General features: G+C 45.1%; 1 protein-coding gene across 2 annotated transcripts in view; it reads left to right on the top strand.

The window, feature by feature from the left end:
• Positions 1 to 24,766, top strand: part of LOC147121270 (2',5'-phosphodiesterase 12-like) — a 31,309-nt gene extending 6,543 nt beyond the window's left edge. For both annotated transcript variants that reach the window (XM_085981497.1, XM_085981498.1), the window contains exons 2-5: positions 9,397 to 10,067; positions 13,020 to 13,202; positions 22,530 to 22,607; positions 24,338 to 24,766. In XM_085981497.1, coding sequence (XP_085837623.1) covers positions 9,456 to 10,067; positions 13,020 to 13,202; positions 22,530 to 22,607; positions 24,338 to 24,556 — 1,092 coding nt within the window. In that variant the 5' untranslated portion in view covers positions 9,397 to 9,455 and the 3' untranslated portion in view covers positions 24,557 to 24,766. The remainder of the gene's footprint in view (positions 1 to 9,396; positions 10,068 to 13,019; positions 13,203 to 22,529; positions 22,608 to 24,337) is intronic.
• Positions 24,767 to 27,413: the final 2,647 nt, after the last annotated feature.

The following is a 27,413-nucleotide window of genomic DNA, read 5'->3' as shown; positions in this document are numbered from 1 at the left end:
ATGCAGTTATTGGCACCCTGCACCATGGGGAAGCCAACTATCCCGGCAAAGCCACATGCACGCTTGCGCTGCTTCTCTCTGGTCATGGGGAAGGAAATGTAATCCCTTCTCCTTCTGTACAGAGCATCTGTGACCTGGCGGATGGAACAATGGACAGCAAACTTGGAGATGTTGGAGATGTCGCCTGTTGCAGACTGGAATGATCCGCTGGCGTAGAATTTGAGGGCGACAGTGACCTTGACTGCCACTGAGAGAGCCGTGGTGGCCCTGATCTCAGGCTCGAGGTCTGGCTGCAGGAGGTGGCAGAGCTCTGTGACCACGTCCTTGCTGAAGTGGAGCCTTCTAACGCACTGGTCCTCAGTGAAATTCATGTAGGAGAATTGCTGCCGGAATACCCTGGGTGGGTAAGGTCTCCTGTTGAGAGCCCTATTGGCCCTCCTACCTCTGGCCACATTTTGCACAATTTCTCTGTGCCTTAGTTGCCTCCGACGTTGACGCTGGAGGGCGAGGTCCAGTGCCAGTACAGCCCCCATGAAAGGATACAAATATTGCATTTTCAAATCTCCCCTCAATGAAACTGAAAAATCTTTATGTGCCAGAACACTCGTTAAAAATGCAAAACGCTCAAATCAGTCAAAAGGCCTCTTTGCCTATGTGAAACTAACAACGCAGCATTGTTGGCTGACAAAAACGACACCAGATGTGAATGCGATGAAATAGCACTCCTCCCGGGGACATCCGACTGAAAGCCGCCTCCTCGACCTTTTGTTGTTAACGGCAAGCATACAAGCAGGAGGCGAGAAGGAAATTTTTCATTCAGCAATGTCGTCACGATCTCCGGGCGCAGGAGATCTGGCCGCAATGTCTTACCGCCGCTGCAAAACTCCCGCTGAATTTAGCGGGAGGCGTTGCTATTGCTGTGCCTGGTCGCAAACCCATTTGCACGCCGTTAACGCGCCCCCCCCCCCCCAGAGGCGCTAACAGAAGGCGCAAAGGAGCCCAGTTTCTAGCCCGTGATGTTTGGGTTGTTTCCATTACTTTCTGGCAACATGGAGAGAATAAACAGGATGATCTTGTTCAACAAGTTGCTTTAAAATGACGTGTACCGTATGGAATTGACTGTAGATCTCTGGGAGCTCTTCAGTATAGAAAGAACTTAACCAGGAGGAATGGATTGCACATATAACCAATAGAGAACTAAACTCTTCCAAACATGCGACACATTTAAACTAGATTTGGTGGGAGAATAGACTTTGATAAACATAGATGAATAAATGGTTACTGCCATCAAAAGGAAGACAAAAACTAATAATAAGGATCAAATGGAGAAATAAAAATATAATGGGTTCTACTGGTCTCCCACCATATCTTTGACAGGAATGGGCTGAATCTCCAGGGAACTGGTTGAAAATGGCCACTTGGGCTGTTTCTCTGGGGTTTTGCCAGCGTCCCACTGCCGTTATGGTAGGAGACTGGTAGAATCACTCTGGTAGAATCACTCAAGTGTAAGAAAAGGGTTAATCAGACTGTCTTGACGTCTGCTAATATTATACTGCTATTGATTTCTCTCTATATTGCAGTAACCTTTCATTTTTGCCTGTTAAATGATGAAGTATATCAAGTGAGATGCAGTGACTGTTGAATTAAGACTGACCTTAAAGCAATGGTCAGTTTAGACAATAAAACCAATTAAAAAATATTGCATTGCATACACTTCAGGTAGCTTTAATTAGTTGATAACAAATTCTGCAGAAGGGATTATATCATCCTGTTTAGAAGCAGGAGATTGATATAGAATGGTACAGATTTATAATTGGAAGCTTTACTTGGTAGAATAGTGAATCAAAGTAGGGAAGTATGAGTCTTAAATTGTAATATCTTAAAATGGTTTGAAGTCACAGACACAGGACAGGCAGAAACCCCCCTTTGTTCATTCATTAGAGGGAAGTTTTGAAGATAAAGTAACTACCTGAGAAAGACCACAGCCTGGGCTGGAAAGTTAGGGAGTGTCCTGCGAGGAGCGAACATAATTAAATCAGTGTTAAATGATACATAATATGAAACATGCGGATTGTCATGTAGAAGGTAAAAAAAAGGTACAAAAAGTGGGTGTTGGAACAGATACTTTAGAATTCGATTTAAGGTCTGATCAACCTGTACATGAACTGTAACATGGTTGGGTTCTCCAGCTAAAACTCGCATGGTTTTCTCATATGTACTGGCTGTTAAGTGTATGGTTAATTATTATATGCTTAATAAATCTATGACATCTGACATTTAATGTCACGAACCCTATTATGAGGAATAAATTCAATCACAATTACCCCTCCTCTAACGCCAAGGTGTTGAAAGATGGAAGGGAAAGTAAATGGCTATGAAAAGTAGATCTGTTATACGGTGAGTTCTTCATTATTGTGTACCCAGCCCAAGATGTTTTACAGGCTTTGTGACAATACTGGATCAATTTTTGTAACATTAGGAGTGGGGAAAAGCATTCAAGTGGATCATCCAGGAAGAAATAAAAAACCTGCATTTATATAGTGCCTTTCACAACCTCAGGATATTCCAAAGCATTTCATCGCCAATGAGGTCCATTTTTTTTTTTTAAGTGTAATCACTGTTGTAATGTAGAGAAATGTGGCAGCTAATTTGTAGACAGTAAGGTCCCACAAACAGCAATGATATAAATGATCAGGTAATCAGTTTTATTGATTTTGGTTGAAAGATAAATTTTGGCTAAGATACCAAGAGGGAGAAATTCGGTATAGCCCTGTTTGGGGTGCCATTAGCGGCCGTGCGCAAAGTTTATCGCCTGGCGCTAATTATCGCCTCCGACGGCAAACTTGGCTTTTATCGCCCCTGGAGGTGATTGGAGCGCTAAATCAGGTGCTACACATCTCTCTTAAGGCGCTAAGGCCGAGGTGCGAGGCGCTACCTTAGAGGGCGGGCGCAGCGAAGGTGCTGCCAGTTAGTGATTGAACACAGACACACTGGCCAGTTCTTAAAGGGGAGGGTCGATCTTGCTCTGCAGCCACACCCTGCTCATTGGAGCCTTGAATCTCGGCCTGGGCAGACCTGTGGCTAAATCTTGCAGCCAAACACTATGGAGAGGGCCAGGGAGCGAGCACAACAGCGCTTCTGCGAGCGGGCCTTGGAGGCTCTGGTTGACGCGGTGGAGCGCAGAAGATACATTCTGTACCCAGAGAGTGGCAGGAGGCCTTTGCCACGCGAGTACAGAAGAGTGTGGAGGGAGGTGGCTTAGAGAGTCACCTCAAGCAGCATGGTGCCTAGGACCCATCTCCAATGTAGGAAAAAGTTCAACGACCTCACTCGGGTCGTCAGGGTGAGTGCCTTTTTTTCAAAGCCTCTCCATCCCTCCATCTCAACCTCACTTTATGGCCAGAGGGTCTTAAAAGCCCCAATGCCCAACACTCATCCAACACCCTTTCATCAAACACACACGCACATTGCATACTTTGCATACAGTAAGGGCTATTCAACTATGGGAGGCATTTCAGGCAAGACCATGGCTGCATACAGTCAGGGCTATTCAACTGTGGGAGGCATTTCAGGCAAGACCATGGCTGCATACAGTAAGGGCTGTTCAACTATGGGAGGCATTTCAGGCAAGCCCATGGCTGCATACAGTAAGGGCTATTCAACTATGGGAGGCATTTCAGGCAAGACCATGGCTGTATATTTACTCAGACGCCGTCCTTTTTCTTGCAGGCCAAGCTGTCTCATAATAGGAGACAGCAGCAACGGACTGGTGAAGGGCGGCCTCAGCTGCAACCCCTCAGCAATCTTGAGGTGTGCGTCCACAGGATTGTGGCAAGCCGGGTGATTGGTCCCGTCGCCACTGGAGACGCCGACCCGTTCTGGACAGCAATGGTAAGGCCATCACCTTTTTGTCCTCTCTCCTTCCACTTGTTCCTCACAACACCAGCCTTTGACACTTTCAATCTAAATCACTAATTTGCTGCACTCATGCCTCCCTTGCTGCCACCCTGTCCTCACGCTAAAGCCACTCTTGTACCTCCCTGCTTTCAGATGGTGATTCACCAGGTGAGGAGACGGGCCCTCAAGCTGCCAGTGGGAGTGAAGCTGAAGGCGAGGAGGAAGAGGAAGCCGGAGCATCAGCGCCACCCTCTCCCGAGGAAGCCCATGCCCACACTGGGAACACGCCTTCCCTGGAGGGGGGAATGGCCTGATGAGGGTGAAGCTCCAGGACCCAGCGGGCTGCTGCAATGCGATGGGGGTAGGGAAGCTCGGGGGCCTTCTCCCCGGAGGGAGAGTATGCCATCGAGTCCTGCTGCACTGGACGTAGAGGAGGAGCGGGTCCTCGCTGAAATGAGCGCCCAGGCGGAGCACAGGCACACTGAGCTCATGGCTGCAGTGGCAAGGGTGCCTGAATCCATTGAATCACTGGCAAGGAGTGTGGAGCACTTCGCTGTAGCAGAGGCGGATGCCATGCAAATGTTTAGTGCTGCAATTCAGTCACTGGCTGCCATGACCCCATCTCTTGACTGCTCTCATGAAGACTCAGATTGAGGTCACGCGAGCACTGACTGCTGCCATCCTCGCTGGTTCGGACACATTTCCCCAGGGCTCTCACCGCACCGCAGCAGGCCAGCAATCTGTGCCCCAGCAGATTGCTCCGGATGCTGAAGTGCTGCCCCGTGGGAGTGCCAGTGTGTCGGTCGAGCAGGGAGGTGCTGTCCTCTCTCAAGATGACAGCATTCCTGCTGCCACCACTGTCACTTCTCCACTGCACATGCCACTGCCTGTAGGACAGACTGCTGCCGTCCATGCAGAGTTGGTGCAGTCTGCAGCCGGGCCCTCCAGGCCCAGAGCTGGTCAAGGCCGTCCTACAAGGGCATCTGCAGTCTCAGGTTGTGACAATCAGCAGCCTTCCACCAGCCTTGCTGCAGCCTCTGGGGTCCCATTACGGAGGAGCTGCAGGGTGGGAAGGGGGGAATTTCGCAAGGGAAGCAGATCACCCTCGATGGGAAAAAAGTAGGAGGTGTGACAAAATGTTGTTCATTGTTTTATTAAAGGCTGAGGTTCGTGGTCAAATTTTTTAAACTGCTTTGGACATTGTCTCCAGGTTGTGAGAGCCAGTTATGTTAATGACTTTTTTTTTTGTGTTTCTATTAGTTTGTCCTGCGGAAATGAGACACACAGAGCTTGTAAAATAAATAAGTTTCTGTATTCAAAATGTACATGTTTGGTCTTTGCAATCATTGTTGCCTTGACCGACTTAGGGGTTGCGGGATGGTTTCATTCAGGTTGTTTGAATGGCAGAAGCCATTTCCTCAGAAGGGGCCTAGAAGCGACTTGCTATGAGCCTTTGACGGACGGCCCTTCCACTTTGTACATTGTGTGCCTCCCTCCCACCTTGGTGCTGCTGATGATCATCCTCTTCCTCCTCCTCCTCTGGTGGTGCTCCAATGCCTGGTGGCATTGGCTGGGTCCTGAGGATTGCAAGGTTATGCAGCATGCAGCACACAAAGTGGGAGACTCGCTCAGGCAAGTACTGAAGGGCTCCTCCAGAATGGTCCAGACAGCGGAACCATTGCTTGAGCCGATTGTGTGCTCAACGATGTTCCTGGTAGCTTGATAGCTCTCGTTGTATCGCAGCTCAGCAGGGGTGTTGGGCGTACGGAGCGGTGTCATCAGCCAGGTGCACAGAGGATATCCCTTGTCCCCAAGAAGCCAACCAGCTGGGTGATGCGGTACCTGGAAAAGATCTGCCACAGAAGTCTGGCGCAGGATGTAGGCATCGTGGCTGCTGCCAGGAAAGTGGGCATTGACAGCGAGTATCAGCTGTCTGTGGTCACAGACCAACTGAACGTTTCAGGAATGGAAGCCCTTTCGGTTGCGGAAATCCTCGTCATTTTCTTGCGCTGCATGCAAAGTCACATGCACGCATCAATGGTGCCCTGCACCATGGGGAAGCCCGCTATCATCGCAAAGCCCATTGCGCGTTCTTGCTGCTTGTCCAGGGTCATGGGGAAAGAGATGTACTCTCGTCTCCTTTTAAAGAGGGCATTTGTGACCTGACGGATGCAGCAATGCACCGCGAACTGGGAGATATTGGCGATGTCCCCAGTAGCTGATTGAAATGAGCCGGTGGCATAAAAGTTGAGAGCCACTCTTATCCTCACTGGGAAGGTCTCCTGTACAGAGGCCTGTTGGCCCTCCTCCATCTGGCCATGATTGCCACTCTCTCTCTGTGTCTCTGTGCCCTCTCAATGTGATGGAGAAGGACGACGTCCCCATCCATTGCAGCCCCCATAGTATCTAGGCAATCAAAGTTATGAAGGTCGAAAACCAAAGTACCTGCAAAGTTATGGTCAGAAGCCAAAACTACCTCAGACAGCGTTGAATCAATGCAGAAGTCTCTCTTTCTCTTTCTCTCTTTGTCTCTCTCAAAATCTCTCTCTCTCTCTCAGAACGAGTGGTGTAAAAATAGCTACCACACAAAAGCTAGGAAGAGGCCCCCTTTAAATAGCACCCCCCCAGCCCCACAGCGACTGGGAAGCGTTCCAGCCTACCTGTTGCTGGTTGCGCCAGGCAGAAAGGAGGGGGGCGCCACTCAATTTCCGTCCCAGGGCATCACAAGGCATTGCACTCTCGAATGATGTCAAGATCTGCGTGCGCAGGAGATCGGGCGGATATCGCCGCGCCTGGGCGCCAGTTGAGTTGCGCCCCATTAGCGCCCTCTTAAGGCGCTAACGGGAGGCGCAAACCAGCTGAATTTTTCCCAAAAAAAATATTCCCCTGCTCCTCTTCGAATAGCACAATGGGATCTTTTACGTTCATTGACTTCAATGGAAATGAAAATTAGTATTGCCCGTTTTACACTATCACCCAAAGTCAAAATTACCCCCATGATCTTCTGATTCAGAGGAATGGGTGCTACCACTGAACCAAGGCTGACATCTAAAGAGGTTCAAGGGCTATGAGTGGTAGTCAATATGATTTTAGAAGCAGTAAGTTGTACTAATAAATTTAGTGGAATTCTTTCAGGATATAATTATATTAATGGATGAAGGATTACCAGTGGATATAATTTTATTGAATATTCAGATGATATTTGATTAAGTTCTGCTTTTGAAACTTTAAAAGGAGCCTAATGCACAATGAATTAATGACAGCTTAGCTAATTGGACCGAAAACTAGTATAGTCACCAAAAGCAGAAGGTGACGATAAATGGACAAGCTCTTCCTGGGAGCAGAAATGAGTGGATTTCTGCCAGGGTCTGTACTGGCTGTTTACGCTGATGTCAGCTGGGGCTCAGTTGGTAGCAATCTTACCTCTGACTAAGAATGGTTGTCGGTTGAAATCCCACTCCAGAGACTTGAGCACAATATCTAGGTTGACACCCAAGTGCAATACTGAGGGAGTGCTGCACTGTCTGAGGTACCATCTTTGGATGAGATGTTAAACTGAGAATCCGTCTGCTCTCTCAGGTGGACGTAAAAGATCCCATGGCGCTATTTCGAAGAAGAGCAAGGGAGTTCTCTCCGGTGCCCTGGCCAATATTTATCCCTCAACCAACATCACTAAAACAGATTAATTGGTCATTAACACATTGCTGTTTGTGGGAGCTTGCTATGCACAAATTGGCTGCCATGTTTGCTACATTACAACAGCAACTACACTTCTAAAGCATTTTGTTGGTTGTAAAGTGCTTTGGGATGTCCTGCGGTCATGAATGGTGCTATATGAATGCAAGTCTTTCTTTTATTTATTGTTGCCATTCACTTTTCATCACATCTCCGCAAATGCATAGCTCTGTCTTGAAGCTCTGTTTTTGGTGGATGGGGGTAGGGATTCTAGGCAAAAGCCCATACTCCATTATTTGGAGCAGTGCCAAATTGCTCCAACATGCTGTACTACTGCATTCTCTGATAGCTTTAGTTTTTCCCTTTGTGTGTTTTGCAGTGAATCTATGACCTTGCATCAATTTAAAATGTGTAAATATCAATCATGCTTGGATCAGCTGTGTTAAACTGAAATCAAGCACAATGGTTTTAGAAGCTTCACCTGCCAGACTAACTGGATTGTTGGCACCACTTACACTGTTACAAAAGTAGTTACAGTCTGTCACCTTTTCCAATTTTACAGCATGTTTCTTTACAACATGCAGTCTGGTACATTATAGGATCTCTGTCCTGAAGCAGATATACACAAATAATTATATCGGGAAAAAAATTCCCCCCTCACCCCAAAAAATCCAGTGATTCTTTGTCCCCCAAATAATTCTGCAGAATGTTTAAAAATAATTTCCAGTGTTAGGAGAGTAGCCTGATTATAATAGCATTAACAACAGCATATTTACCTTGTGGGTGAATATATGTAAAAATGATTCCAGTTTTAAGTGAAAATGTTACAGTGAAAAATTAAGTGAACATTTTTGAGCCTTTTAGCACGTAGAGCTTGTAGGAGAGCAAGGATAGGTTGTCATCATCATGACATGGTGGGTGGAGAAGAGACATTTTAATGAGCATCAAACTAAACTGCTGGAATTTTCTCAATCACAATGACTTGCAAATTTTTGACTTGGGGAAGCTTAGTACTATGCAGAGTTCTGTCGCTATTGCTCTATTCAAATTCCATTTATTACTCTTCAAATTGCAGGCTGTTAATCTTTTTGACCCGCACACCTAACAGATTTAGTAAGCTAGTTTACAGAAGCCTTACTAAAAAATAAATGGACAGACTGCACCAAGAAACGTTCTAAAGTAATAACTAATTTTTATTGACAACTTTGAGGACAATTAAGCCATGATGGACATTCCTATCTTTGCTCCTACCTATGAATAGACTTGTGCATTTTTATAGAATCATAGGTGAATGTTGTGCCACAATTTAATTTCCACATTAACCAAAAAACTATTCAAATGACTCAGTTGCAGTTGTCACTGTGATTGTGCCAGCTTCCCCCTTAGCAAATATATAATACTAATTTTTAAATAAACTGCAATATCAGAATTTCAGACTGAAAGCATTGCAAAATATATGTTAATAATAGTATTGTAAAATTCCCCCCTCACCCAAAACAATCCAGTGATTCTTTGTCCCCTAAAACAATCCAGTGATTCTTTGTCCCCTAAAACAATCCAGTGATTCTTTGTCCCCTAAAACAATCCAGTGATTCTTTGTCCCCTAAAACAATCCAGTGATTCTTTGTCCCCTAAATAATTCTGTAGAATGTTTGAAAATAATTTACAGTGTCAGGAGAGTAGCCTGATTATAATCTGCATAATAAGAAGCAATGTTAATTGTACTGTTAACAAATTAGAAAAATATTGATGGTAATTTAGGCTGAAATTATTAAAGGAACACTCATGCTAGTTTCTCAATAGTATGTTGTCTTTTTATTTTAGGAAATATATTATATCCTGTTTATTTCAAAATTGAATGACACAAAGGTCCTCATATAACGATGGAAACGCAAAGTAATGACCAAAAACGCATTCATGTCCAGCGAGAACGTGTTTTCTCCCCAGGAATGGAAGAAAAGGCACTTGATGACGATGCAGTTTTTTCTATTGTTTCCTATAACATACTGGCAGACTGCCATATTCTTCCTGGTTATTATTCTTATATTTCAGCAAACCAGAAGCTTATGATCACACGTCATGGACAGCTTATGGTTGAGCTAAAGACATTGAATGGTGATATTGTTTGCCTGCAAGAAGTGGGACCTGAGTATTATAGGAGCCTTCTTTTGCCTGCCATGGAAGAGCTACGTTACCAGGGAGTGTATTTCCAAAAAGCACTTGGCACTGACGAAGGAGAAGCCACTTTCTTTAAGCAGGGACGATTTTCATTAGCGGAGCAGAAAGGAGTGATTCTTAATGATTTATTTGAAGAAGTGATTGAGCAAAGTGAGTGGAATGAAGAAGATAAATGTACGATACGGGATTATTTTAAGAGGGACCATGTTCTGCTTATTACCAAGATGAAGTGTTCAAGGACAGAAAATACTGTTACAGTTGGAAACCTTCATACCTTCTGGGGAAATTGGAAGAATATCGATGTTACCACTCTTCAGGTGTGAGGTTTTTTACTTTTATTTATAGATTGTTTTTTGAAACTTTACATACAGAAAAAAAGAGTAACAGAAACAAAGCAAGAGAGTATGGGAGAAAACAAAAACAAACGATAATATATTAAAGATACTGCATTTGCACACACTTCCTGTCTACAACTCCTTAATTCGTGTTGTCACACATTTGTGTCAACCTTTTCCATTAAAAAATTCCTGTATCGACCTTTACAATGGGACCTGCCTATGTAAACTTGTTATGGTATATTTACATCCTCCTGCCAGTGGTGGTGCTGTGCTCCCTGAGGTTTGTATCTCTCAGCTCCTCAGCCTATACTGCGGGAAAACTCCTATGCGCCAAACAATTTTACTTCTCTGCTTGCCAATTTGCTGTAAGTTTTGTTATTTCATATAAGCAATATCAAATTCTAGAACATAAATTAAAGGAACGAATGTATGACTTTAAAATGGGGACTGGATTATATCTGCATGCCCTGCTCTAATTATCCCTGCCCTGAACCTTGCTTTATCTGAAGATTACACTCAGCCTTGACTCACATGTGCAAAGACACAGGAGATCGACTAGTAACATTATATAATGAACAAATAGCATTGTGGGTGTGTTACTGGACTAGTTAATTCAGAGTAATAAAAAAGGTCTTCGACCTGAAACGTTAACTCTGTTTCTCTCCACAGATGTTGCCTGGCCTGCTGAGTTTTTCCAGCGTTTTCTGTTGTTATTCCGGATTTCCAGCATCCGCAGTATTTTGCTATCGTAGTTAATTCAGAGCCCTGGACTAAAGATCAGGAGCATATGAGTTCAAATCCCAGCATGGCAGTTGGGGAATTTAAGTTTAGTTAATTGAATAAATCTAGTATCAGTAATAGTGACAGACTACCATGAAACTACTGGATTGTTGTAAAAACCCATCTGGTTCACTAATGTCCTTTAGGGAAGGAAATCTGCCGTCCTTACCTGGTCTGGCCTATATGTGACTCCAGACCTACAGCAATGTGGTTGACTCTTAACTGCCCTCTGAAATGGCCTAGCAAGCTACTCAGTTGTCACCACCTTCTTAAGGGCAATTAGGGATGGGCAATAAATGTTGGCCTTGCTAGTGAAACCCACATCCCAGGAACAAATTTTAAAAAATAGTTAAAAATAGCATATTACATAAAGCAAATTAAAACAGGGTAAAAGTAGATTATGTTACATTAATACTAAATGACCTGGTATAAGCGAAGATGATCCTTAAGAACAAAGTACTAGACAAGCTGCTCTCAGATAACACCACCCAAGGAGTCTACAGAGCAACATAATGAGGACAACAAGTAAAAGGAGCAATTTGGAGCTCATCATGCAGCGTCATTATTAACTTAACCGTGGCAAAATATTTAAATGTAAGAATTAAGAACCAAGGACCAAACTGATCCAGGGAATGAAACCAAAGGGTTATTTACCAACAAAAATAATCAACAGTCTCAGGTGTTCACCTCAAATACACAGTTTTGTTAGTTTGAATACAATTTAGAGCAATATTTTATCAATACCTCTGCTGGACCATGGTGGTGGCCAATCAAACAGAGCGTCTTACATTTGTAATGTAACATGATTTTGCTATTAAACCTGTGCTCTTGCGTCATATATGCAAAAGACACATCTTAATCATTTGTAGGGTATGGAGCTTATTCCATCATTTATTAGGGCTTCGTTCATAAACCATATGTTGGATTATTTGTAAACCTGTGCTTCATTCATTACAGTCAAGGCCGCTGAATAAATTCATTTAGCTGGTGGCATTTATTGTCTTGATATGTTAGAAGTCATAGTGGGACAAAGTATCAGTACTACCTCTTTAAAAAAAATACTATATGTGAATAAATTGCATAACTGCTTATATAGATAATCCTCAAAAATTTGGTTGCCCGGTGTTAATTCCTTATCCTTTAAACAGATTTGTACAACTAGAGACGGTAAATATGTTTGATAATTCACTTCATTTATTAAGGACAGAACATTAATTTTAAACACCCTAACAAACCATACGGAATAGCACGTTAGTCCTGCGTCCAAAACTTACATAGATTTAATGAGAAATTGTGAAAATGGCCTCTCCAAGCCTGTTCACAAGCCAGGGTCTTGAATGCAGATTTTTTTCCCTTCTTTCTAACTAAGTAAAACATGGCATCTGTCCTATACCCTTTTGGTTTATGGTTCTCTTCCTGCCCAGTGCAACCATTACTTCATGTTTTACAACTATCCATTTGTTTCAAATAGCTTACCAAACAGAGATGTGAGGCTTCATACCCTTTTCACACCATTTTGTTACTTCTTATTTATTGCCCCCCTAAACCATCCTCTGATGTGTGCACTCATGGCACCCATGATGTGATAAATTCCTGTATTTCAAAAGCTTTTCTTATCAGCAGTTTTGAGAAGGGCTTTTGAGAACATGACGGGGAAAAGACAAGCTTTTTCAAAAACATGATTTAAATAAATCCTTTCCATATTATAGTTTTGTCTCTATTAAAAACAAAAGCAATAAAAAACGTACCGATATTCAAAACTGCTTTATCATGTGAGGATTGAATATTATACAGAAAGGTGTTTTCATATCCACTTAATGGTGTTTAATTTGAGCTAATGTGAAGTCTACTGCATAACCTCCCCAGTGTGACATTTTAATTCTTAATTTTTTTCAAAGTGTGATTTATACACAAGTGAGGTTGAGAATTCACATTCTATAATGAAAAAATTGGATTTGTTTGTTTGGTACTCTTTTTTGTTGTTTCATCAAGTTATGTTCAATGACTGTTCTATGATAATCAAAAAAAACTATTTCTTTGAGTTTTTAGTCTCTGCCATGTATCAACCAAAAAGTGACTTCTGATTGTACTCTACCTTACAGCAATACACTTCATTCACGATCAGTGATTCTGGCTATGCTTTATTTTCAGATAGCTTTGGCTGCCCAGGAGTTAAACAACTTCAGTAGTGATAACCAGGCTCATGTACTCTGTGGTGATTTCAACATGACGCCTAAAATGCCAGGATATCAACTAATGCAGGAGGGCTGTCTTCCACCCAAAGCCAGGGTGAACTTACTGCAAGCACCACAGCTAAAGTTGTCTAGTGGAGATGTGTGTATTGCTGATTTACATTGCACCTTCATAAATGGATATTGTGTTTTTGTAGACATACCAGCCTGAATTTATTTCAAAACAACAAAGATAAACTTAAAAATTGCAACGTTCTTTTATACTGTATATTCTCCAGTTCTTAAAGAAAATGAAAAGTAGTTTGCCAACAACTGCTCTCAACCAGAATCTTAAATATAAAGGGGGAAAAATTCAGTTGGCTGCGCCTCCCGTTAGCGCCTTAAGAGGGCGCTAACGGGACGCAAAGCAACTAGCGCCCGGGTACGGCACTGCCCACGCCTTCCGCAAAATTCAGTGGGAGGTTAGTGGTGGCGCTAACCGGTAGTGCCCTGTGGCGCTGCGCCGCTGGCGATGATGTCATTGGCGTGCGCAGCGCCCCACTCACGCCCCGGCCACGATCTTCGGGAGCGCCCCCTGACTTACCGCCGGACGCTATGGCCAACGGGGTCAGGGGGGCGTACCTGCGGCCGGGGAGGCGCAATTTAAAGGCGAGGTGCGGGACGGCCATTTTTGTTGCTGGCCGCCTGCCTGCACTCCTGTCCCAGACCTCCTGAAAGGCCCCCCCCCCCCCCGCCACCGGCGGAGTGCTGGCTGTGCTCCAAGAGCCCGGCACTTCTCTTGAGTGCCGGGCTCTTTTGCCTGCACTCCCGATCCCCGGGGGCCCAGCTGGGCCCCAGGTCACGCTGCACAAGGCCCCTCCCCTTTAAGAAGGGGAGGAAGGCCTGCAATACCGCGGCGCGACGTACCGCAGCGTGTGGCGCTGCGGCACATAACGCTGCAATATTGACTAACAGCGCCCCAAGCCCCGCTTCCCTCTTGGGGCGCAACCACTCAATTTCCAGCACAGGGACACTAATTCCCCGGCGAAGTTAGCGCCCTCAATTTTTAGCCCAAACTCTTACACTTACTTTTTACTCAGGTTTGCCCGACTTGGTTGTGAGTTTTTAGTTCAGATATATTCTGCTGGAGTAGTACCATTCAGAATTGAAGAATTCTGACTTCTGGTAGGGACAATATAACTTTATTCTGCTTAGATAACTGATCATTTACAGAATGGTATTGCTGCAGGCTTGGAGAGGAGCGTCTGTAACCCAGACTGTCTGATTTGAGTTAATGGCAAGTTCAAGTTTTATTACCTAGTAGCTGGAGTGCCCGGCGGTGCCGAGGGTTTTTTGAGGGCATGTTGTTCTGAAAAGTTGAAATAATTTTTATATATATATAAATGAGTTTGTCTGTCTGTGTGGGAAGGAGAGAGAGAGAGGGAAAGAGAGAGAGAGATAGAGGGAAGAGGAGAGAGAGAGAGGGAAGGAGAGAGATAGAGAGAGGGAAGGAGAGAGAGAGAGGGAAGGAGAGAGAGAGGGAAGGAGAGAGAGACAGAGAGGGAAGGAAGAGAGAGAGAGGGAAGGAGAGAGAGAGGGAAGGAGAGAGAAAGAGAGAGGGAAGGGAGAGAGAGGAAGGAGAGAGAGGGAAGGGGAGAGAGCGGGAAGGAGAGAGAGAGGGCAGGAGAGAGAGAGAGAGGGAAGGAGAGAGAGAGAGAGAGAGGGAAGGAGAGAGAGAGAGGGAAGGAGAGAGACAGAGAGATAGAGGGAAGGAGAGAGAGAGAGAGGGAAGGAGAGAGAGAGAGAGAGGGAAGGAGAGAGTGAGGGAAGGAGATAGAGAAGAGAGGAAAACACCCTGGGGAAGGAGCTGGACTCAGAGCCCGGCGGGTGAAGAAGGCGGCCGCCATTTTGTGAGGTCGGCGGGAAGTTTGAATTGCGGCGGCCGAAGGAAGGAAGAAGGCAAGCTCTCCCTCCCTCTCCCACCCCTTCACTCTTTCCCTCCTCACCCTCTCTCTCTCTCCTCCCCCTCTCTCTCCCTGCCACTCTCTCTCTCCCCCTCTCTCTCCCTGCCCCTCTCTCTCCCTGCTCCTCTCTCTCCCTGCCCCCCTCTCCCTCCCTCACCCTCTCTCCCTCCCCCCTCTCTCTCCCTGCCGCTCTCTCCCCCCCCTGTCCCTGCCCCTTTCTCTCCCTGCCCCTCTCTCTCCCTGCCCCTCGCTCTCCCTCCCTCACCCTCTCTCTCTCCCTCCCCCTCTCTCTCCCTCCCCCCTCTCTCCCTGCCGCTCTCTCTCTCCCCTCTCTCTCTCCCCCCCCTCTCTCTCCCTGCCGCTCTCTCTCCCTGTCCCTCTCTCTCTCCCTCCCCCTCTCTCTCCCTGCCCCTCTCTCTCCCTGCCCCTCTCTCTCTCCCTTCCCCTCTCTCTCTCCCTGCCCCTCTCCCTCCCTCACCCTCTCTCCCTCCCCCTCTCTCTCCCTGCCGCTCTCTCTCTCCCTTCTCTCTCTCCCCCTTCTCTCTCCCTACCCCTCTCTCTCCCTGCCCCTCTCTCTCTCCCTCCCTCCCCGCTCTCTCTCTCTCCCCCTCCCTCCCCACTCTCTCTCCTCCTCCCTCCCCGCTCTCTCTCCCTCCCTCCCCTCTCTCTCTCCCTCTCCCCCTCTCCTCTCCCTCCGACTCACCTCGGTACCAGAACGGAGTATATCTGACACCGGGAGGCCGGGTGCCCATCGCTCAGAAGCGAGCCCGGGGTTCCTCATGTTTAACCAGGTGGGCCTTTGGACCCGGTTGGCCGGGCGGCAGTGGAAGGCCTTTCGCTCCGGACTCCCGTGACTGATTTAGGTCGGGGACGGCTCGTTGGAAAGCCCCAGTTTTCCCGGTCCCGCACTAATGGCGAGAGAGAGAGGGGGAAGGAGAGAGAGAGAGAGAGGGAGGGAAGAGGAGAGAGAGAGAGAGAGGGGGGGAAGGAGAAAGAGAGAGAGAGGGGGGGAAGGACTTAGAGGCAGGCCGCGGTGACCGTGCGCGGCCTAGCGCTTCAGGCCCGGCCGGGCTCTCGGGCCGCGACTCACCTCAGCTGAGCTCCCACTTCGGGAGAGAGAGGGGGGGGGGAAGGAGAAAGAGAGAGAGAGAGAGGGGGGGGAAGGAGAGAGAGAGAGAGAGAAATTCCTGAATCAATACTAATGAATCAACAATTTCCTCACCTCCATTACCATTTTTTTAGCTTCAGGCCCGGCCGGTCTTTAATGGCCGTCACTCACCTCAGCTCAGCTCCCGCTCGGCAGTTTGAAGGATTAGGCCCCGCCCACAAATGCCATGAAACGCCCCCCCCAATTGGTCAACCATCACGTCACTCAATGCTAATGAACGGTAGGATTGGTCAACCGCTAATGAGCGGATTTTGTCCGTTTTTTGAACGTTTTTTGCATACTGTCCGAACAATTTTTGTCTGACCCAAAAGTAAATATGCCTATGAGACTCCCCTAATCATAAGCTTTCTTTTGATATAACATATGTGTAGTTACACTCTATAACTTTTGAGTGATGCCCCAGACAGACAGACAGACGGACAGACACCACCACGATCCTTTTATATATATAAATAATAATAATAATATAAGATTATGTCTGTATAGGATAACAAGGGGGCTGTAATTCAGATATAAGGGGCTGGATTTTACCAACCTCGGCGGGTCCGTGGCAGGCAACGTCAGTGGCGGGTCCCGGCCTCGCTGCTGGCTCCAGCCCACTGTACAAAATGATTGTCCCCTGATTGGGCTTGTTAAGCCTGTCAATTGAAGGAAGCCGGTTTCCTTAAAGGGACCATGCACAAAATGATTTGACATTTGTGCTGTCAGTGTTCTACAGCATTCTACACAAAGGTGTAAGGCTGCACTCAGGCTCTCCCATGACTCCCTCCATATGCTTATGGAGGGAGTCACAGCACGCAGGGAGGTTCACTTCCCTTCCAATGGGTGGAAGAGACCTCTCCAGGAGACAAACGCAGCCTGGTTGCACATTGCACAAGAGGACACAAGCAGGGATGTCATCAGGAGGACCAGGCTGCAGTGGTGCAAACCTTTCAATGATCTCAGTAGATCACGAAACATTACTGCAAAGCCACACTCAACCTCATCCTGCTGTGCCACTCATCACATCCCCATCACTCTACCTTCCCTACCCTACTCCTGCACATCCTTACTCACACCAACTTACTTTGCATCTCCACCCATCTCTATCTACATTATCACTTCCCCATCTCACTAGCCACCCCTCACACTCACTCTCATCCTAGTCCAATCATACCGACTAACAACACACATGGGCAGGCACTTGTGTGTTTTAGCCAATGTTCATGTGAAGTTTCTGTTAATGTGCTGTCAAACATTGAAACCTTTATTTTGAACACTTTGCGTTCTTGGACAGATCTGTGTGCACCTTTGGAAGTGGCTTAGTGAGTTGCAGTGAATGGTGAGACATAACAGTACCCCCCACAATGGTGATGAGTGTGAAAGAAATGGATTGGGCACATCATGTGGCAGCCAGGGTGTACAGCGTTAAGTGAAGTAAATCTGGGCATGGCGAGGCCATCCCTAGCCTCCCAGGCAGCAATGTGGTCGGGTGCTGATGCCCTCTGTCCTGTGCAGCATCAGTTGATTGCGGAGAAGGTTGGTGTTGTTGTTGATGCTGCTGGTGTGCCTGGTGCTGCTGGTGTTGGGGCTGATCGTGATGGGATTCTGAGGACCAAGGTGAGATAATTTCAAGGGTACCGATGCTGATGTAATAGATTGCAGCTGAACTTGAGATGACAGAAGCAATCTGTCAATGGTGAGAGAGGTTGTTCCAATGAGGTGACACTGGATAGAGAGTTTACTCCAAACACTTGCAACCTGCATAAAGCTCAATCTGTCTTCCAAATGCAATAAGCAACAGCTTCTGAGCTTGGAAAGTGAACAGCTGTGAGATGGGAGCTTTTATAGCACATTTGCAGCTGTCAAGTAATGAGATGATTCCATGGCCATTCAACTCCCGACCTGCTTACCTGATGTGATCCCCGAGCAGTGTAGACTCCGTGAGCGACCTGGTAAACTCTGAAGGTGGGCTCAAAATAGTTCTTAATGGTCTGTTAACAAGGTTTTAATGACCTGAATTGCCTCCCCCGCCGCTGCATGTCGGGTCTGCTCAGTGTTGACAGACCCGACATTTGGGAAAGGTGGCAGGTTGACAGCGGGGTCCCGACCCACTGTCAAAAAAAACACTTTCCCACCCAATCCGCCACCGATCGCGCCCGCTGACCCCCCGAAAAATTCCCCCCAAGGAGTCTGATAACCTTAACTACAAGAGCAGGACCACATGTTCTGCATTGGAGATTTTATAAAGTCCTATTTTAACCTTGATTGGTTAGCTGTCAGCAAAGTTTCCAGACAGGTTTTTGCTACATTCGCTGGAACTGAGTCCACAGCAGAGTCCAATTGATACAAGGTGCCATGCACCTGTCACACAGCGTTCTCGGTTTAAAAAAACAGACAGACCGCGTGAGGCCTGGGCAATTTTAACTTGCGGACCTCATCTACATGGTCAGTTATCCATCCGAAATGGGCGGGAAGCAACAGTTGGCCGGTGGGCAGGAGCAAAATTCAGGTGGCAGGAGACCACTGACCGAGACCGAAGGAACGGTCGCCAGCACTCGGGTAACTTTCAGTGAGGGATTTCAGGAAGGTCTCGTGTCCGGGAAGAGGGGGTGGGGGAGGAGTGCAGGGCAGGGGAGAGAAACTATCCTTGTGGGCCCAATGAGGAATCCTGCTCCTCCTGGCTCCACAAGAAAAGTAAAAAAAAACTGGCCCTAAGTTCTCTTACTGCTGTCTTCATCTAGGGTCCAATGACATCATCAGTCCCCAACTGCATTTTTAACTGGTTGCCTGAGCGTAGGCAAACATATGAAATAAGTAAAAACACAGGAAGAAAGCACTTGCATTTATATAATGCCTTTCACGACCTCAGGACGAATCATAATCATGGGGGATTTCAACTAACCCTAAATAAACTTTCAGGGAGAGGGAGTCAAAGGGTGGCATTTTTACAGCATGTACTGAACTCCTTTCTACCCAATATGTCAAAAATCCAACAAGGGAGTAAACACTGCTAGACCGAGTAATGAGAAATAAACCGGAGCAGATACGAGAAATAAGTGAAGGAGAACATCTAAGGAGTAGTGATCACAATATAATAAGCTTTAAGATAATCATATAATCATACATCACAGAAGGAGGCCGTTCAGCTTATTGTACCTGTGCCAGCTCTAAAAGAGCTATCCAATTAGTCCTACTCCCCTGCTCTTTCCCCATAGCCCTGCAAATTGTTGGTCAGACCCCATCTAGAGTACTGCATTCAGCTTTGGGCACCGCACCTCAGGAAGGGTATATTGGCCATGGATGGGGTGCAGTGCAGATTCACCAGAATGATAGAGGCTCCGAGGGTTAAATTATGAAAACTAGGTTGCATAAACTTGGCTTGTATTCCCTTGAGCATAGAAGATTAAGGAGTGATCTGATTGAGGTATTTAAATGTTAAAAGGATTTGAAATGGTAGATATGGAGAAACTATTTCCTCTGGTGGCAGAATCAAAAGCAAGGGCAATTAGGGATGGGCAATAAATGATGGCCTTGCCAGCGACACCCACATTCCAGGAATTAATTTTTTTAAATCTTAAAATTAGAGCTAGGCCATTCAGGAGCAACATCAGGAAGTCCTTTTTCACAAAAATGGCAGTGGAAACCTGGAACTCTGTCCCCCAAAAGGCTATAGATGCTAGGACAATTGGAGCTTTCAAGACTGAGATAGATAGATTTGTGTTGGGTAAGGGCATCAAGGGATACGGAGCAAAGGTGGGCACGTGGAGTTGAGTTGTAAATCAGCCATGATCCAATTAAATGGCAGAGCCGGCTCAAGGGGCTGAATGGCCTACTCCTGTGCCTATGTATCCAGATGGATTGTACCTGCAGATAGTCAAAGACACTAGGGAAGAGATAGCTGAGGCACTACTATTCATATATAAAAATTCAATAGAAAAAGGAATAGTGACACAGGACTGGTGAACATCAAATGTTATTTCTATGTTCAAAAAGGGAGTTGGAACTAATCTGGGGAGGGTTTAATCTGTTATCTTAATGTCTTTGGTACTGAAATCTTTGCTAAAAGATGCAATAACAAAACATCTAGAGAATACAATAAAAAATAGTATGGATTTCTAAAAGCAAGACATGTTTAATTAATCGGAATTAATTATTTGAAGAAATATCCAAAAAAGTAGACAAGGGCAATGCAGTGAATGTGATATAGATGGACTTTCAGAAGGCCTTCAGTAAGGTGGCATATAAGAGACTCGTGACAAAGGTGTGGAGTCAGGGACTAGGTAGCAGAGTATATTGAACAATGGCTGCAAAACAGAAAACAGGGTAGGAGTTAAGGGAAGTTCCTTGGACTGGCAGAAAGTGGGAAATTGTGTCCCGCAGGGATCTGGGCTGGGACCACTGTTGCTCACCATATACATAAATGTTTTGGACTCAGAAATTGGAGGTATGGTGTTGAAATTAGCAGATGATACCAAATTGGAGGGTATCGCTAATAATGTGGAGGACTGTACTAAAATACAGGAAGACATAAATAGGCTTTCAGGGTAGACACATAAATGGCAAATGTAATTCAATATAGCAAAGTGTGAGGTGGTTCATTTTAGTAGGAGGAATAAGGAGGCCACTTATTCCTTGAAAGGTAAGAAACTAAACAGGGTAGCAGAGTTCTGGGAATACAGATATATAAATTGTTAAAGTATCAATGCAAGTTGATAAGGCCATAAAGAGTGCAAACTGGAGCCTGGGGCTTTTCTAGAGAAATTGAATACAAAAGCAGGGAGATAATAAATCAATCTTAAATAAAATCTTAGTTAGACCACACTTGGAGTACTGTGTGCAGTTCTGGGGGTAGAGATTGGTATATGTTGCGCCCATTTTACGCCCAAAAAACTGATACTTGCATACTAATTTAGCAGTGAGACGACCCGTGCCCAATCTGCGCAGGCGTTGATCCCACTGCCAAATTCATGGAGCCTATTTTTTAAGGTGTAAATTAGGAGCAAGGCCCCTTGAATATGTAAATAAGGAGCCTAACACTTGTCAAAGCACCCCTTTCATAAATTGGTCACCTCTTATCATAGAAGTTTACTGCACAGAAGGAGGCCATTCAGCTCATTGTGTCTGTGCCAGCTGAAAAAGAGCTATCCAGCCTAATCCCACTTTCCAGCTCTTGGTTCATAGCCTTGTAGGTTACAGCACTTCAAATGCACATCCAAGTACTTTTTAAGTGCGATGAGGGTTTCTGCCTCTACTACCTTTTCAGGCACTGAGTTCCAAATGCCCACCACACTTTAGGTGAAAAAATGTCTCCTCAACTCCCTTCTAATCCTTCTACCAATTATTTTAAAACTATGCCCCCTGGTTATTGACCTCTTTGCTAAGGGAAATAGGTCCTTTCTATCCACTCTATCTAGGCCCCTCATAATTTTATACACCTCAATTAAATCTCCCCTCAGCCTCCTCTTTTCCAAAGAAAATAACCCCAGCCGATACAATCTTTCCTCATAGCTAAAATTCTCCAGTCCTGGCAGCATCCTCGTAAATCTCCTCTCTACCCTCTCTAGTGCAATCACATCTTTCCTGTAATGTAGTGACCAGAGCAGTACTCTAGCTGTGGCCTAACTAGTGTTTTATACAGTTCCAGCATAACCTCCCTGCTCTTATATTCTGTGCCTCGGCTAATAAAGGAAAGTATTCCATATGCCTTCTTAACCACCTTATCTACCTGTCCTGCTACCTTCAGGGATCTGTGGATATGCACTCCAAGGTCCCTCTGTTCCTCTACACTTCTCAGTAGCTTACCATTTATTGTGTATTCCCTTGCCTTGTTAACCTTCCCCAAATGCATTACCTCACACTTCTCCGGATTGAATTCCATTTGTCACTTTTCTGTACACCTGACCAGTCCATTGATATCTTCCTGCAGTCTACAGCTATCTTCCTCACTATCAACTACACAGCCAATTTTTGATTCATCTGCAAACTTCTTAATCATGCCCCTTACATTGAAGTCTAAATCATCTCCCTTACATCTGAATTATCTCTGATTTCTCATTTACTGTTTCACCTGCCAATCTTTGTTTCGAATCCACCTGGGCCAGATCCCTTTTCAATTCACTGAAATTAGCCCTTTTGCAGTTGAATATTTTCACCTTTGATTGTCCTTTTCCATAACTACTTTAAATCAAATTTTGTTTGATAAAGCTCCTGTGAAGCCCCTTGGAATGTTTTAATATGTTAAAGGCACTATATAAATGCAAATTTTTATAAATTTGCATATATTGTGTAAATACTTTTTGCTATTTGTAATAACTGTTTGATTTACAGCTTCATTGTTTTAAATTACTGATTTGAAAATCTTGATTTATACACTCAGGCCTACTTAGTTCAAATCTTGGAAAAAAAATTCTTTCACTGTAACAAGAAGTTGAAGAGTGCATATAAAATGGTTGAGGTAAGTGGATGCTCTGCTACTGAAAAATACAAACATTTTAAATATGAAAGATTTCAGTAACTTGTATAGTTGTGTCATTTCGAAGAAGAGCAGGGGAGTTCTCTCCGGTGTCCTAGCCAATATTTATCCCTGAACCAACATCACTAAAACAATTTACCTGACCATTAACATGTTGCTGTTTGAGGGACCTTGCTGTGTGCAAATTCGCTGCTGTGTTTCCTACATTACAACAGTGACTACACTTCAAAAGTACTTAGTTGGTTGTAAAGCTCTGTTGGGACATCCTGAGGTTGTGAAAGGCACTATATAAAGGCAAGTCTTTCTTTTTTCTTTTTCTTTCTGTGTTGCTCAAAACTTTGTGTGATAGAGAGTAGATTCCGCACAATCTGGATTTCTGATTTTGGCCGTCAATGGGATGGGCAGAGCACAGGTCATGTACATCCTCCCAAAGTATTGAAAATCCGTACTGTCTATTGTCACCACCGTGTCAGCCAATGAGTTGGAGACAGGGCGGGACTTATGGCAGGACTCACAGTATTTATTCAGCAAACAGCACAGCAAATAAAGTTTATTTACTCAGCAAAGCAAACAAAATCTGCTTACAGAGCCTATTTAAAGCAAGTCTCTACCAACTAGAGCAAACAGAACTCAGCAGCTTCTCCTGATAAAAGCAGGGTGATTTCTCCAGCAAAATGCAGTGAGTGTAGGATAGCTACAAATTATGTCCATAAAATCAATCCCAGTCACTGACAGCAGTGTGGTCTCCAGGCATGATTGATGGGGGAATTACCCAATCATCTCCATTCTGGCTGGGAATAGTGGTGTCACTATATGCAGCCTTGAAATTCCACAGGTGAGTTACCCAAAGTTGCTCCTGTGCATCTCATAGAAGCTGATTTACATTAGCATAAGCGTAATAGTGGGTACCCAGCTCGTTCTCAATCAGGTTAGGGCGACATAAAAAGGGCAATAGCATAAAATTATAAAATAGCAGTAGGCAAACAATTGTGATCTGGTCTGCAATTTATTTATTTAGGGAAAATCTCACTGTCTATCATTTTTAACAATTAGTAATGTGTGATAACACTTGATTTTCTATGGAGTGTTTGCTGTTCAAGTGTCCATGTACAAAGATGATGATTTACTGGGCAAAAAAGAGTAGATGTTTAAATACTGGCGGATTGACATCTTTACCAACTATCTTGGCCAATTCTTAATAGGCATTTGAAGAGTGAGATTTTGCAGGGTCCTGAGAGCTGCCTAGAGGAAGAGGAGAACTAACAGAACAAGGGAGAAAAAAAGTAACTTACAAAATGGAGAACAAACAGTGCAAATAAAGTTCTGTGTCACAGCAACAAAGTGTGAGTCCAAGCACACAGCTCCCCACATGCTAGGTTCCAGATCTGTTATGTTGTGTGGTGTCACCAAGTCGGGTGAAACACTCCAAAAGGGGTAGAGGGAGATTATAAATGAACAGGAAATACATCCCAGAATGTATTCACTTCCATCAAAGCAGCCAGTTACAGAATGCCAGAGGCCCCACCTTTCAAACATAAATGGAATGTTTTGCAGACATACTAAGTAAGGGATGAAGAGAAAATATTTTCTTTGATTATAGCTAATTCAAAGAAACAAAACACAGTACAGTAGTGTACAAAAACGTATCTGTAGATTGACACAACCACAAAGTAACTTTATTATTGTAAAAGTTGCAATTTATTTTTTTGTAGGGTACAGAACCTGTTTTTACAAATTATGAAGATTGTGATGGGACGGGGAACATCCTTATCTGTTCCCTAGACTACATATGGTTCAACTCCCACAATTTGGATGTTGCAGCTGTGCTGAAGACTGTCTCTGAGGAGCAAGTTAAACCACTCCATGCTCTTCCAAATGCAGTATTTCCTTCTGATCACATTTCTTTGCAAGCTTGGTTCAGCTTTCACTAAAAAGCTCCTGGGTTTAATGTACTGAGCTGTATCTATCTGTATCTAATATATTTCTGGTTAAAGTACTGTACTATGGAGCCTAGGATTAGCCTGAGAATTATCTTTTTATAATGATTTAGATTTCCAAATACTTGGAATAAGCAACATTCATAGCGCTATATTGTTTGATGAATTCTGTATAATTCTACAATAAAGAAATCAGATTCTGTATCTCACCAAATCCACTGTTTTTAATGCAGCAGCCTGAGGGAAGGGGAAGGGCGGTAGCACACGCAAAATTTTAATGTGAATTTAAACTGGTTTGAAAACAATACAGGATCAAAGTCCCAGTTTACTTTGTGTTCGTAGGGTGGTACAGGTTAAGGTAGATTTATGAATGTTAAAAATAATTTAAATGTTTATTCAGATTAAACAGGAAAGCTCCAATTTTCACTAGAGGCTGTTCCAAAGACGGAGGTAATGCCCACTTTTCAATTTAATTTTCCTTTCCCTTCTTTTCCATCGCCCATTCATCCCATTCCCATTATGAATACTGGTAATTTCTAGGAAGCTAGTGTCACAGCTGTACAGAAGGGAAGTGCTAGTTGAGGACAGGATGGTTAGATGTTTTACATCTAATTTTAGATAGAAAAGGTATGATGAGACTAGCTTGTACTGCCCTACAAACACAATTTCAGTGATTTAAGAAGGGAGCTAGCACAAGTAGAATGGAAAAGGCGATTGCAGGGTAAAGCAGTAATGGAGCAATGGAGGGCATTCAGGGAAGAGCTAGTTCAGGTACAAACTAGGCATATTCCTTTGAAGGGAAAAGTTAGAGCATCCAAAGCTATGTGCCCTGGATGACAAAGGAAACGGGAACGGTAGCATAGTGCTAATGTCACTGGACTAGTAATCCAGAGAAGTGGACTAATTGATCCAGAGACGTGAGTTCAAATCCCACCACGGCAGCTGGGGAATTTAAATTCAGTTAATTAAATAAATCTGGAATAAAAAGCTAGTATCAGTAATGGTAATCATGAAACTATCGGATTGTCATAAAAACCCATCTGGTTCACTAATGTCCTTTAGGGAAGGAAATCTGCCGTCCTTACCTGGTCTGGCCTATATGTGACTCCAGACCCACAGCAATGTGGTTGACTCTTAACTGCACTCTGAAATGGTCTAGCAAGCCACTCAGTTATAACAAACTGCTACGAAACAAAATAATAAAAATGAAACCGAACGGACCACCCGGCATTGACCTCAGCACCGGCTACGGATACGGCAACGGCACACCCAGCCCAGTCAACCCTGTAAAGTCCTCCTCACCAACATCTGGGGACTTGTGTCAGAATTGGGAGAGCTGTCCCACAAACTAGTCAAGTAGCATACTGACATAGTCATACTCACAGAATCATACCTTTCAGCCAATGTCCCAAACTCCTCCATCACCACAGGCAGGACAGACCCACCAGGGGTGGCGGCACAGTGGTATACAGCCGGGAAGGAGTGGCCCTGGGGGTCCTCAACAATGACTCTGGACCCCAAGAAGTCTCATGGCTTCAGGTCAAGCATGGGCAAGGAAACCTCCTGCTGATTACCACCTACCGCCCTCCCTCTGCTGATGAATCAGTACTCTGCCATGTTGAACACCACTTGGAAGAAGCACTGAGAGTAGCAAGGGCACAGAATGTACTCTGGGTGGGGGACTTCAATATCCATCACCAAGAATGGCTCGGTAGCACCACAGCTGTCCGAGTCCTGAAGGACATAGCTGCCAGTCTGGGCCTGCGACAGGTGATGAGAGAACCAACACGAGGGGAAAAACCTACTTGACCTCGTCCTCACCAATCTACCTGTCACAGATGCATCTGTCCATGACAGTAGTGGTAGCTGTGGCCACCGCACAGTCATTGCGGAGACAAAGTCCCGTCTTCACACTGAGGACACCCTCCATCGTGTTATGTGGCCCTACCACTGTGCTAAATAGGATAGGTTCAGAACAGATCTAGCAGCTCAAAACTGGGCATCCATGAGGTGCTGTGGGCCATCAGCAGCAGCAGAATTGTATTCTACCACAATCTGTAACCTCATGGCCCGGCATATCCCTCACTCTACCATTACCATCAAGCCAGGGGACCAACCCTGGTCCAACGAGGAGTGTAGAAGAGCATGCCAGGAGCAGCACCAGGCGTACCTAAAAATGAGGTGCCAACCTGGGGAAGATGCAACAGAGGACAACATGCATGCTAAAAAGCAGAAGCAGCATGCTATAGACAGGGCTAAGCGATCCCGCAATCAACGGATCAGATCAAAGCTCTGCAGTCCTGCCGCATCCAGTCATGAATGGTGGTGGACCATTAAACAACTAACGGGAGGAGGAGGCTCCATGAATATCCCCATCTTCAATGATGGTGGAGCCTAGCACATGAGTGCAAAAGACAAGGCTAAAGCGTTTGCAACCATCTTCAGCCAGAAATGCCGAGTGGATGATTCATATCGGCCTACTCCTGAGGTCACCACCATCACAGAAGCCAGTCTTCAGCCAATTCGATTCACTCCGCGTGATATCAAGAAACGGCTGAGCGCACTGGATACAGCAAAGGCTATGGGCCCCAACAACATCCCGGCTATCGTGCTGAACACTTGTGCTCCAGAACTAGCTGCACCTCTAGCCAAGCTGTTCTAGTACAGCTGCAACACTGGCATCTATCCGACAATATGGAAAACTGCCCAGGTATGTCCTGTCCACAAAAAGCAGGACAAATCCAGTCCAGTCAATTACCGCTCCATTAGTCTACTCTCAATCATTAGCAAAGTGATGGAATGTGTCATCGACAATGCTATCAAGCGGCATTTACTCACCAATAACCTGCTC

The sequence above is a fragment of the Somniosus microcephalus genome, chromosome 3, assembly GCF_052327205.1.
Source record: "Somniosus microcephalus isolate GS21.2 chromosome 3, FLI_Smic_1.0, whole genome shotgun sequence".
NCBI classification, from domain to species: Eukaryota; Metazoa; Chordata; class Chondrichthyes; order Squaliformes; family Somniosidae; genus Somniosus; species Somniosus microcephalus.
The sequence above is the reverse complement of the archived record's forward strand: the minus strand, read 5'-3'. Positions and strand labels throughout refer to the sequence as shown.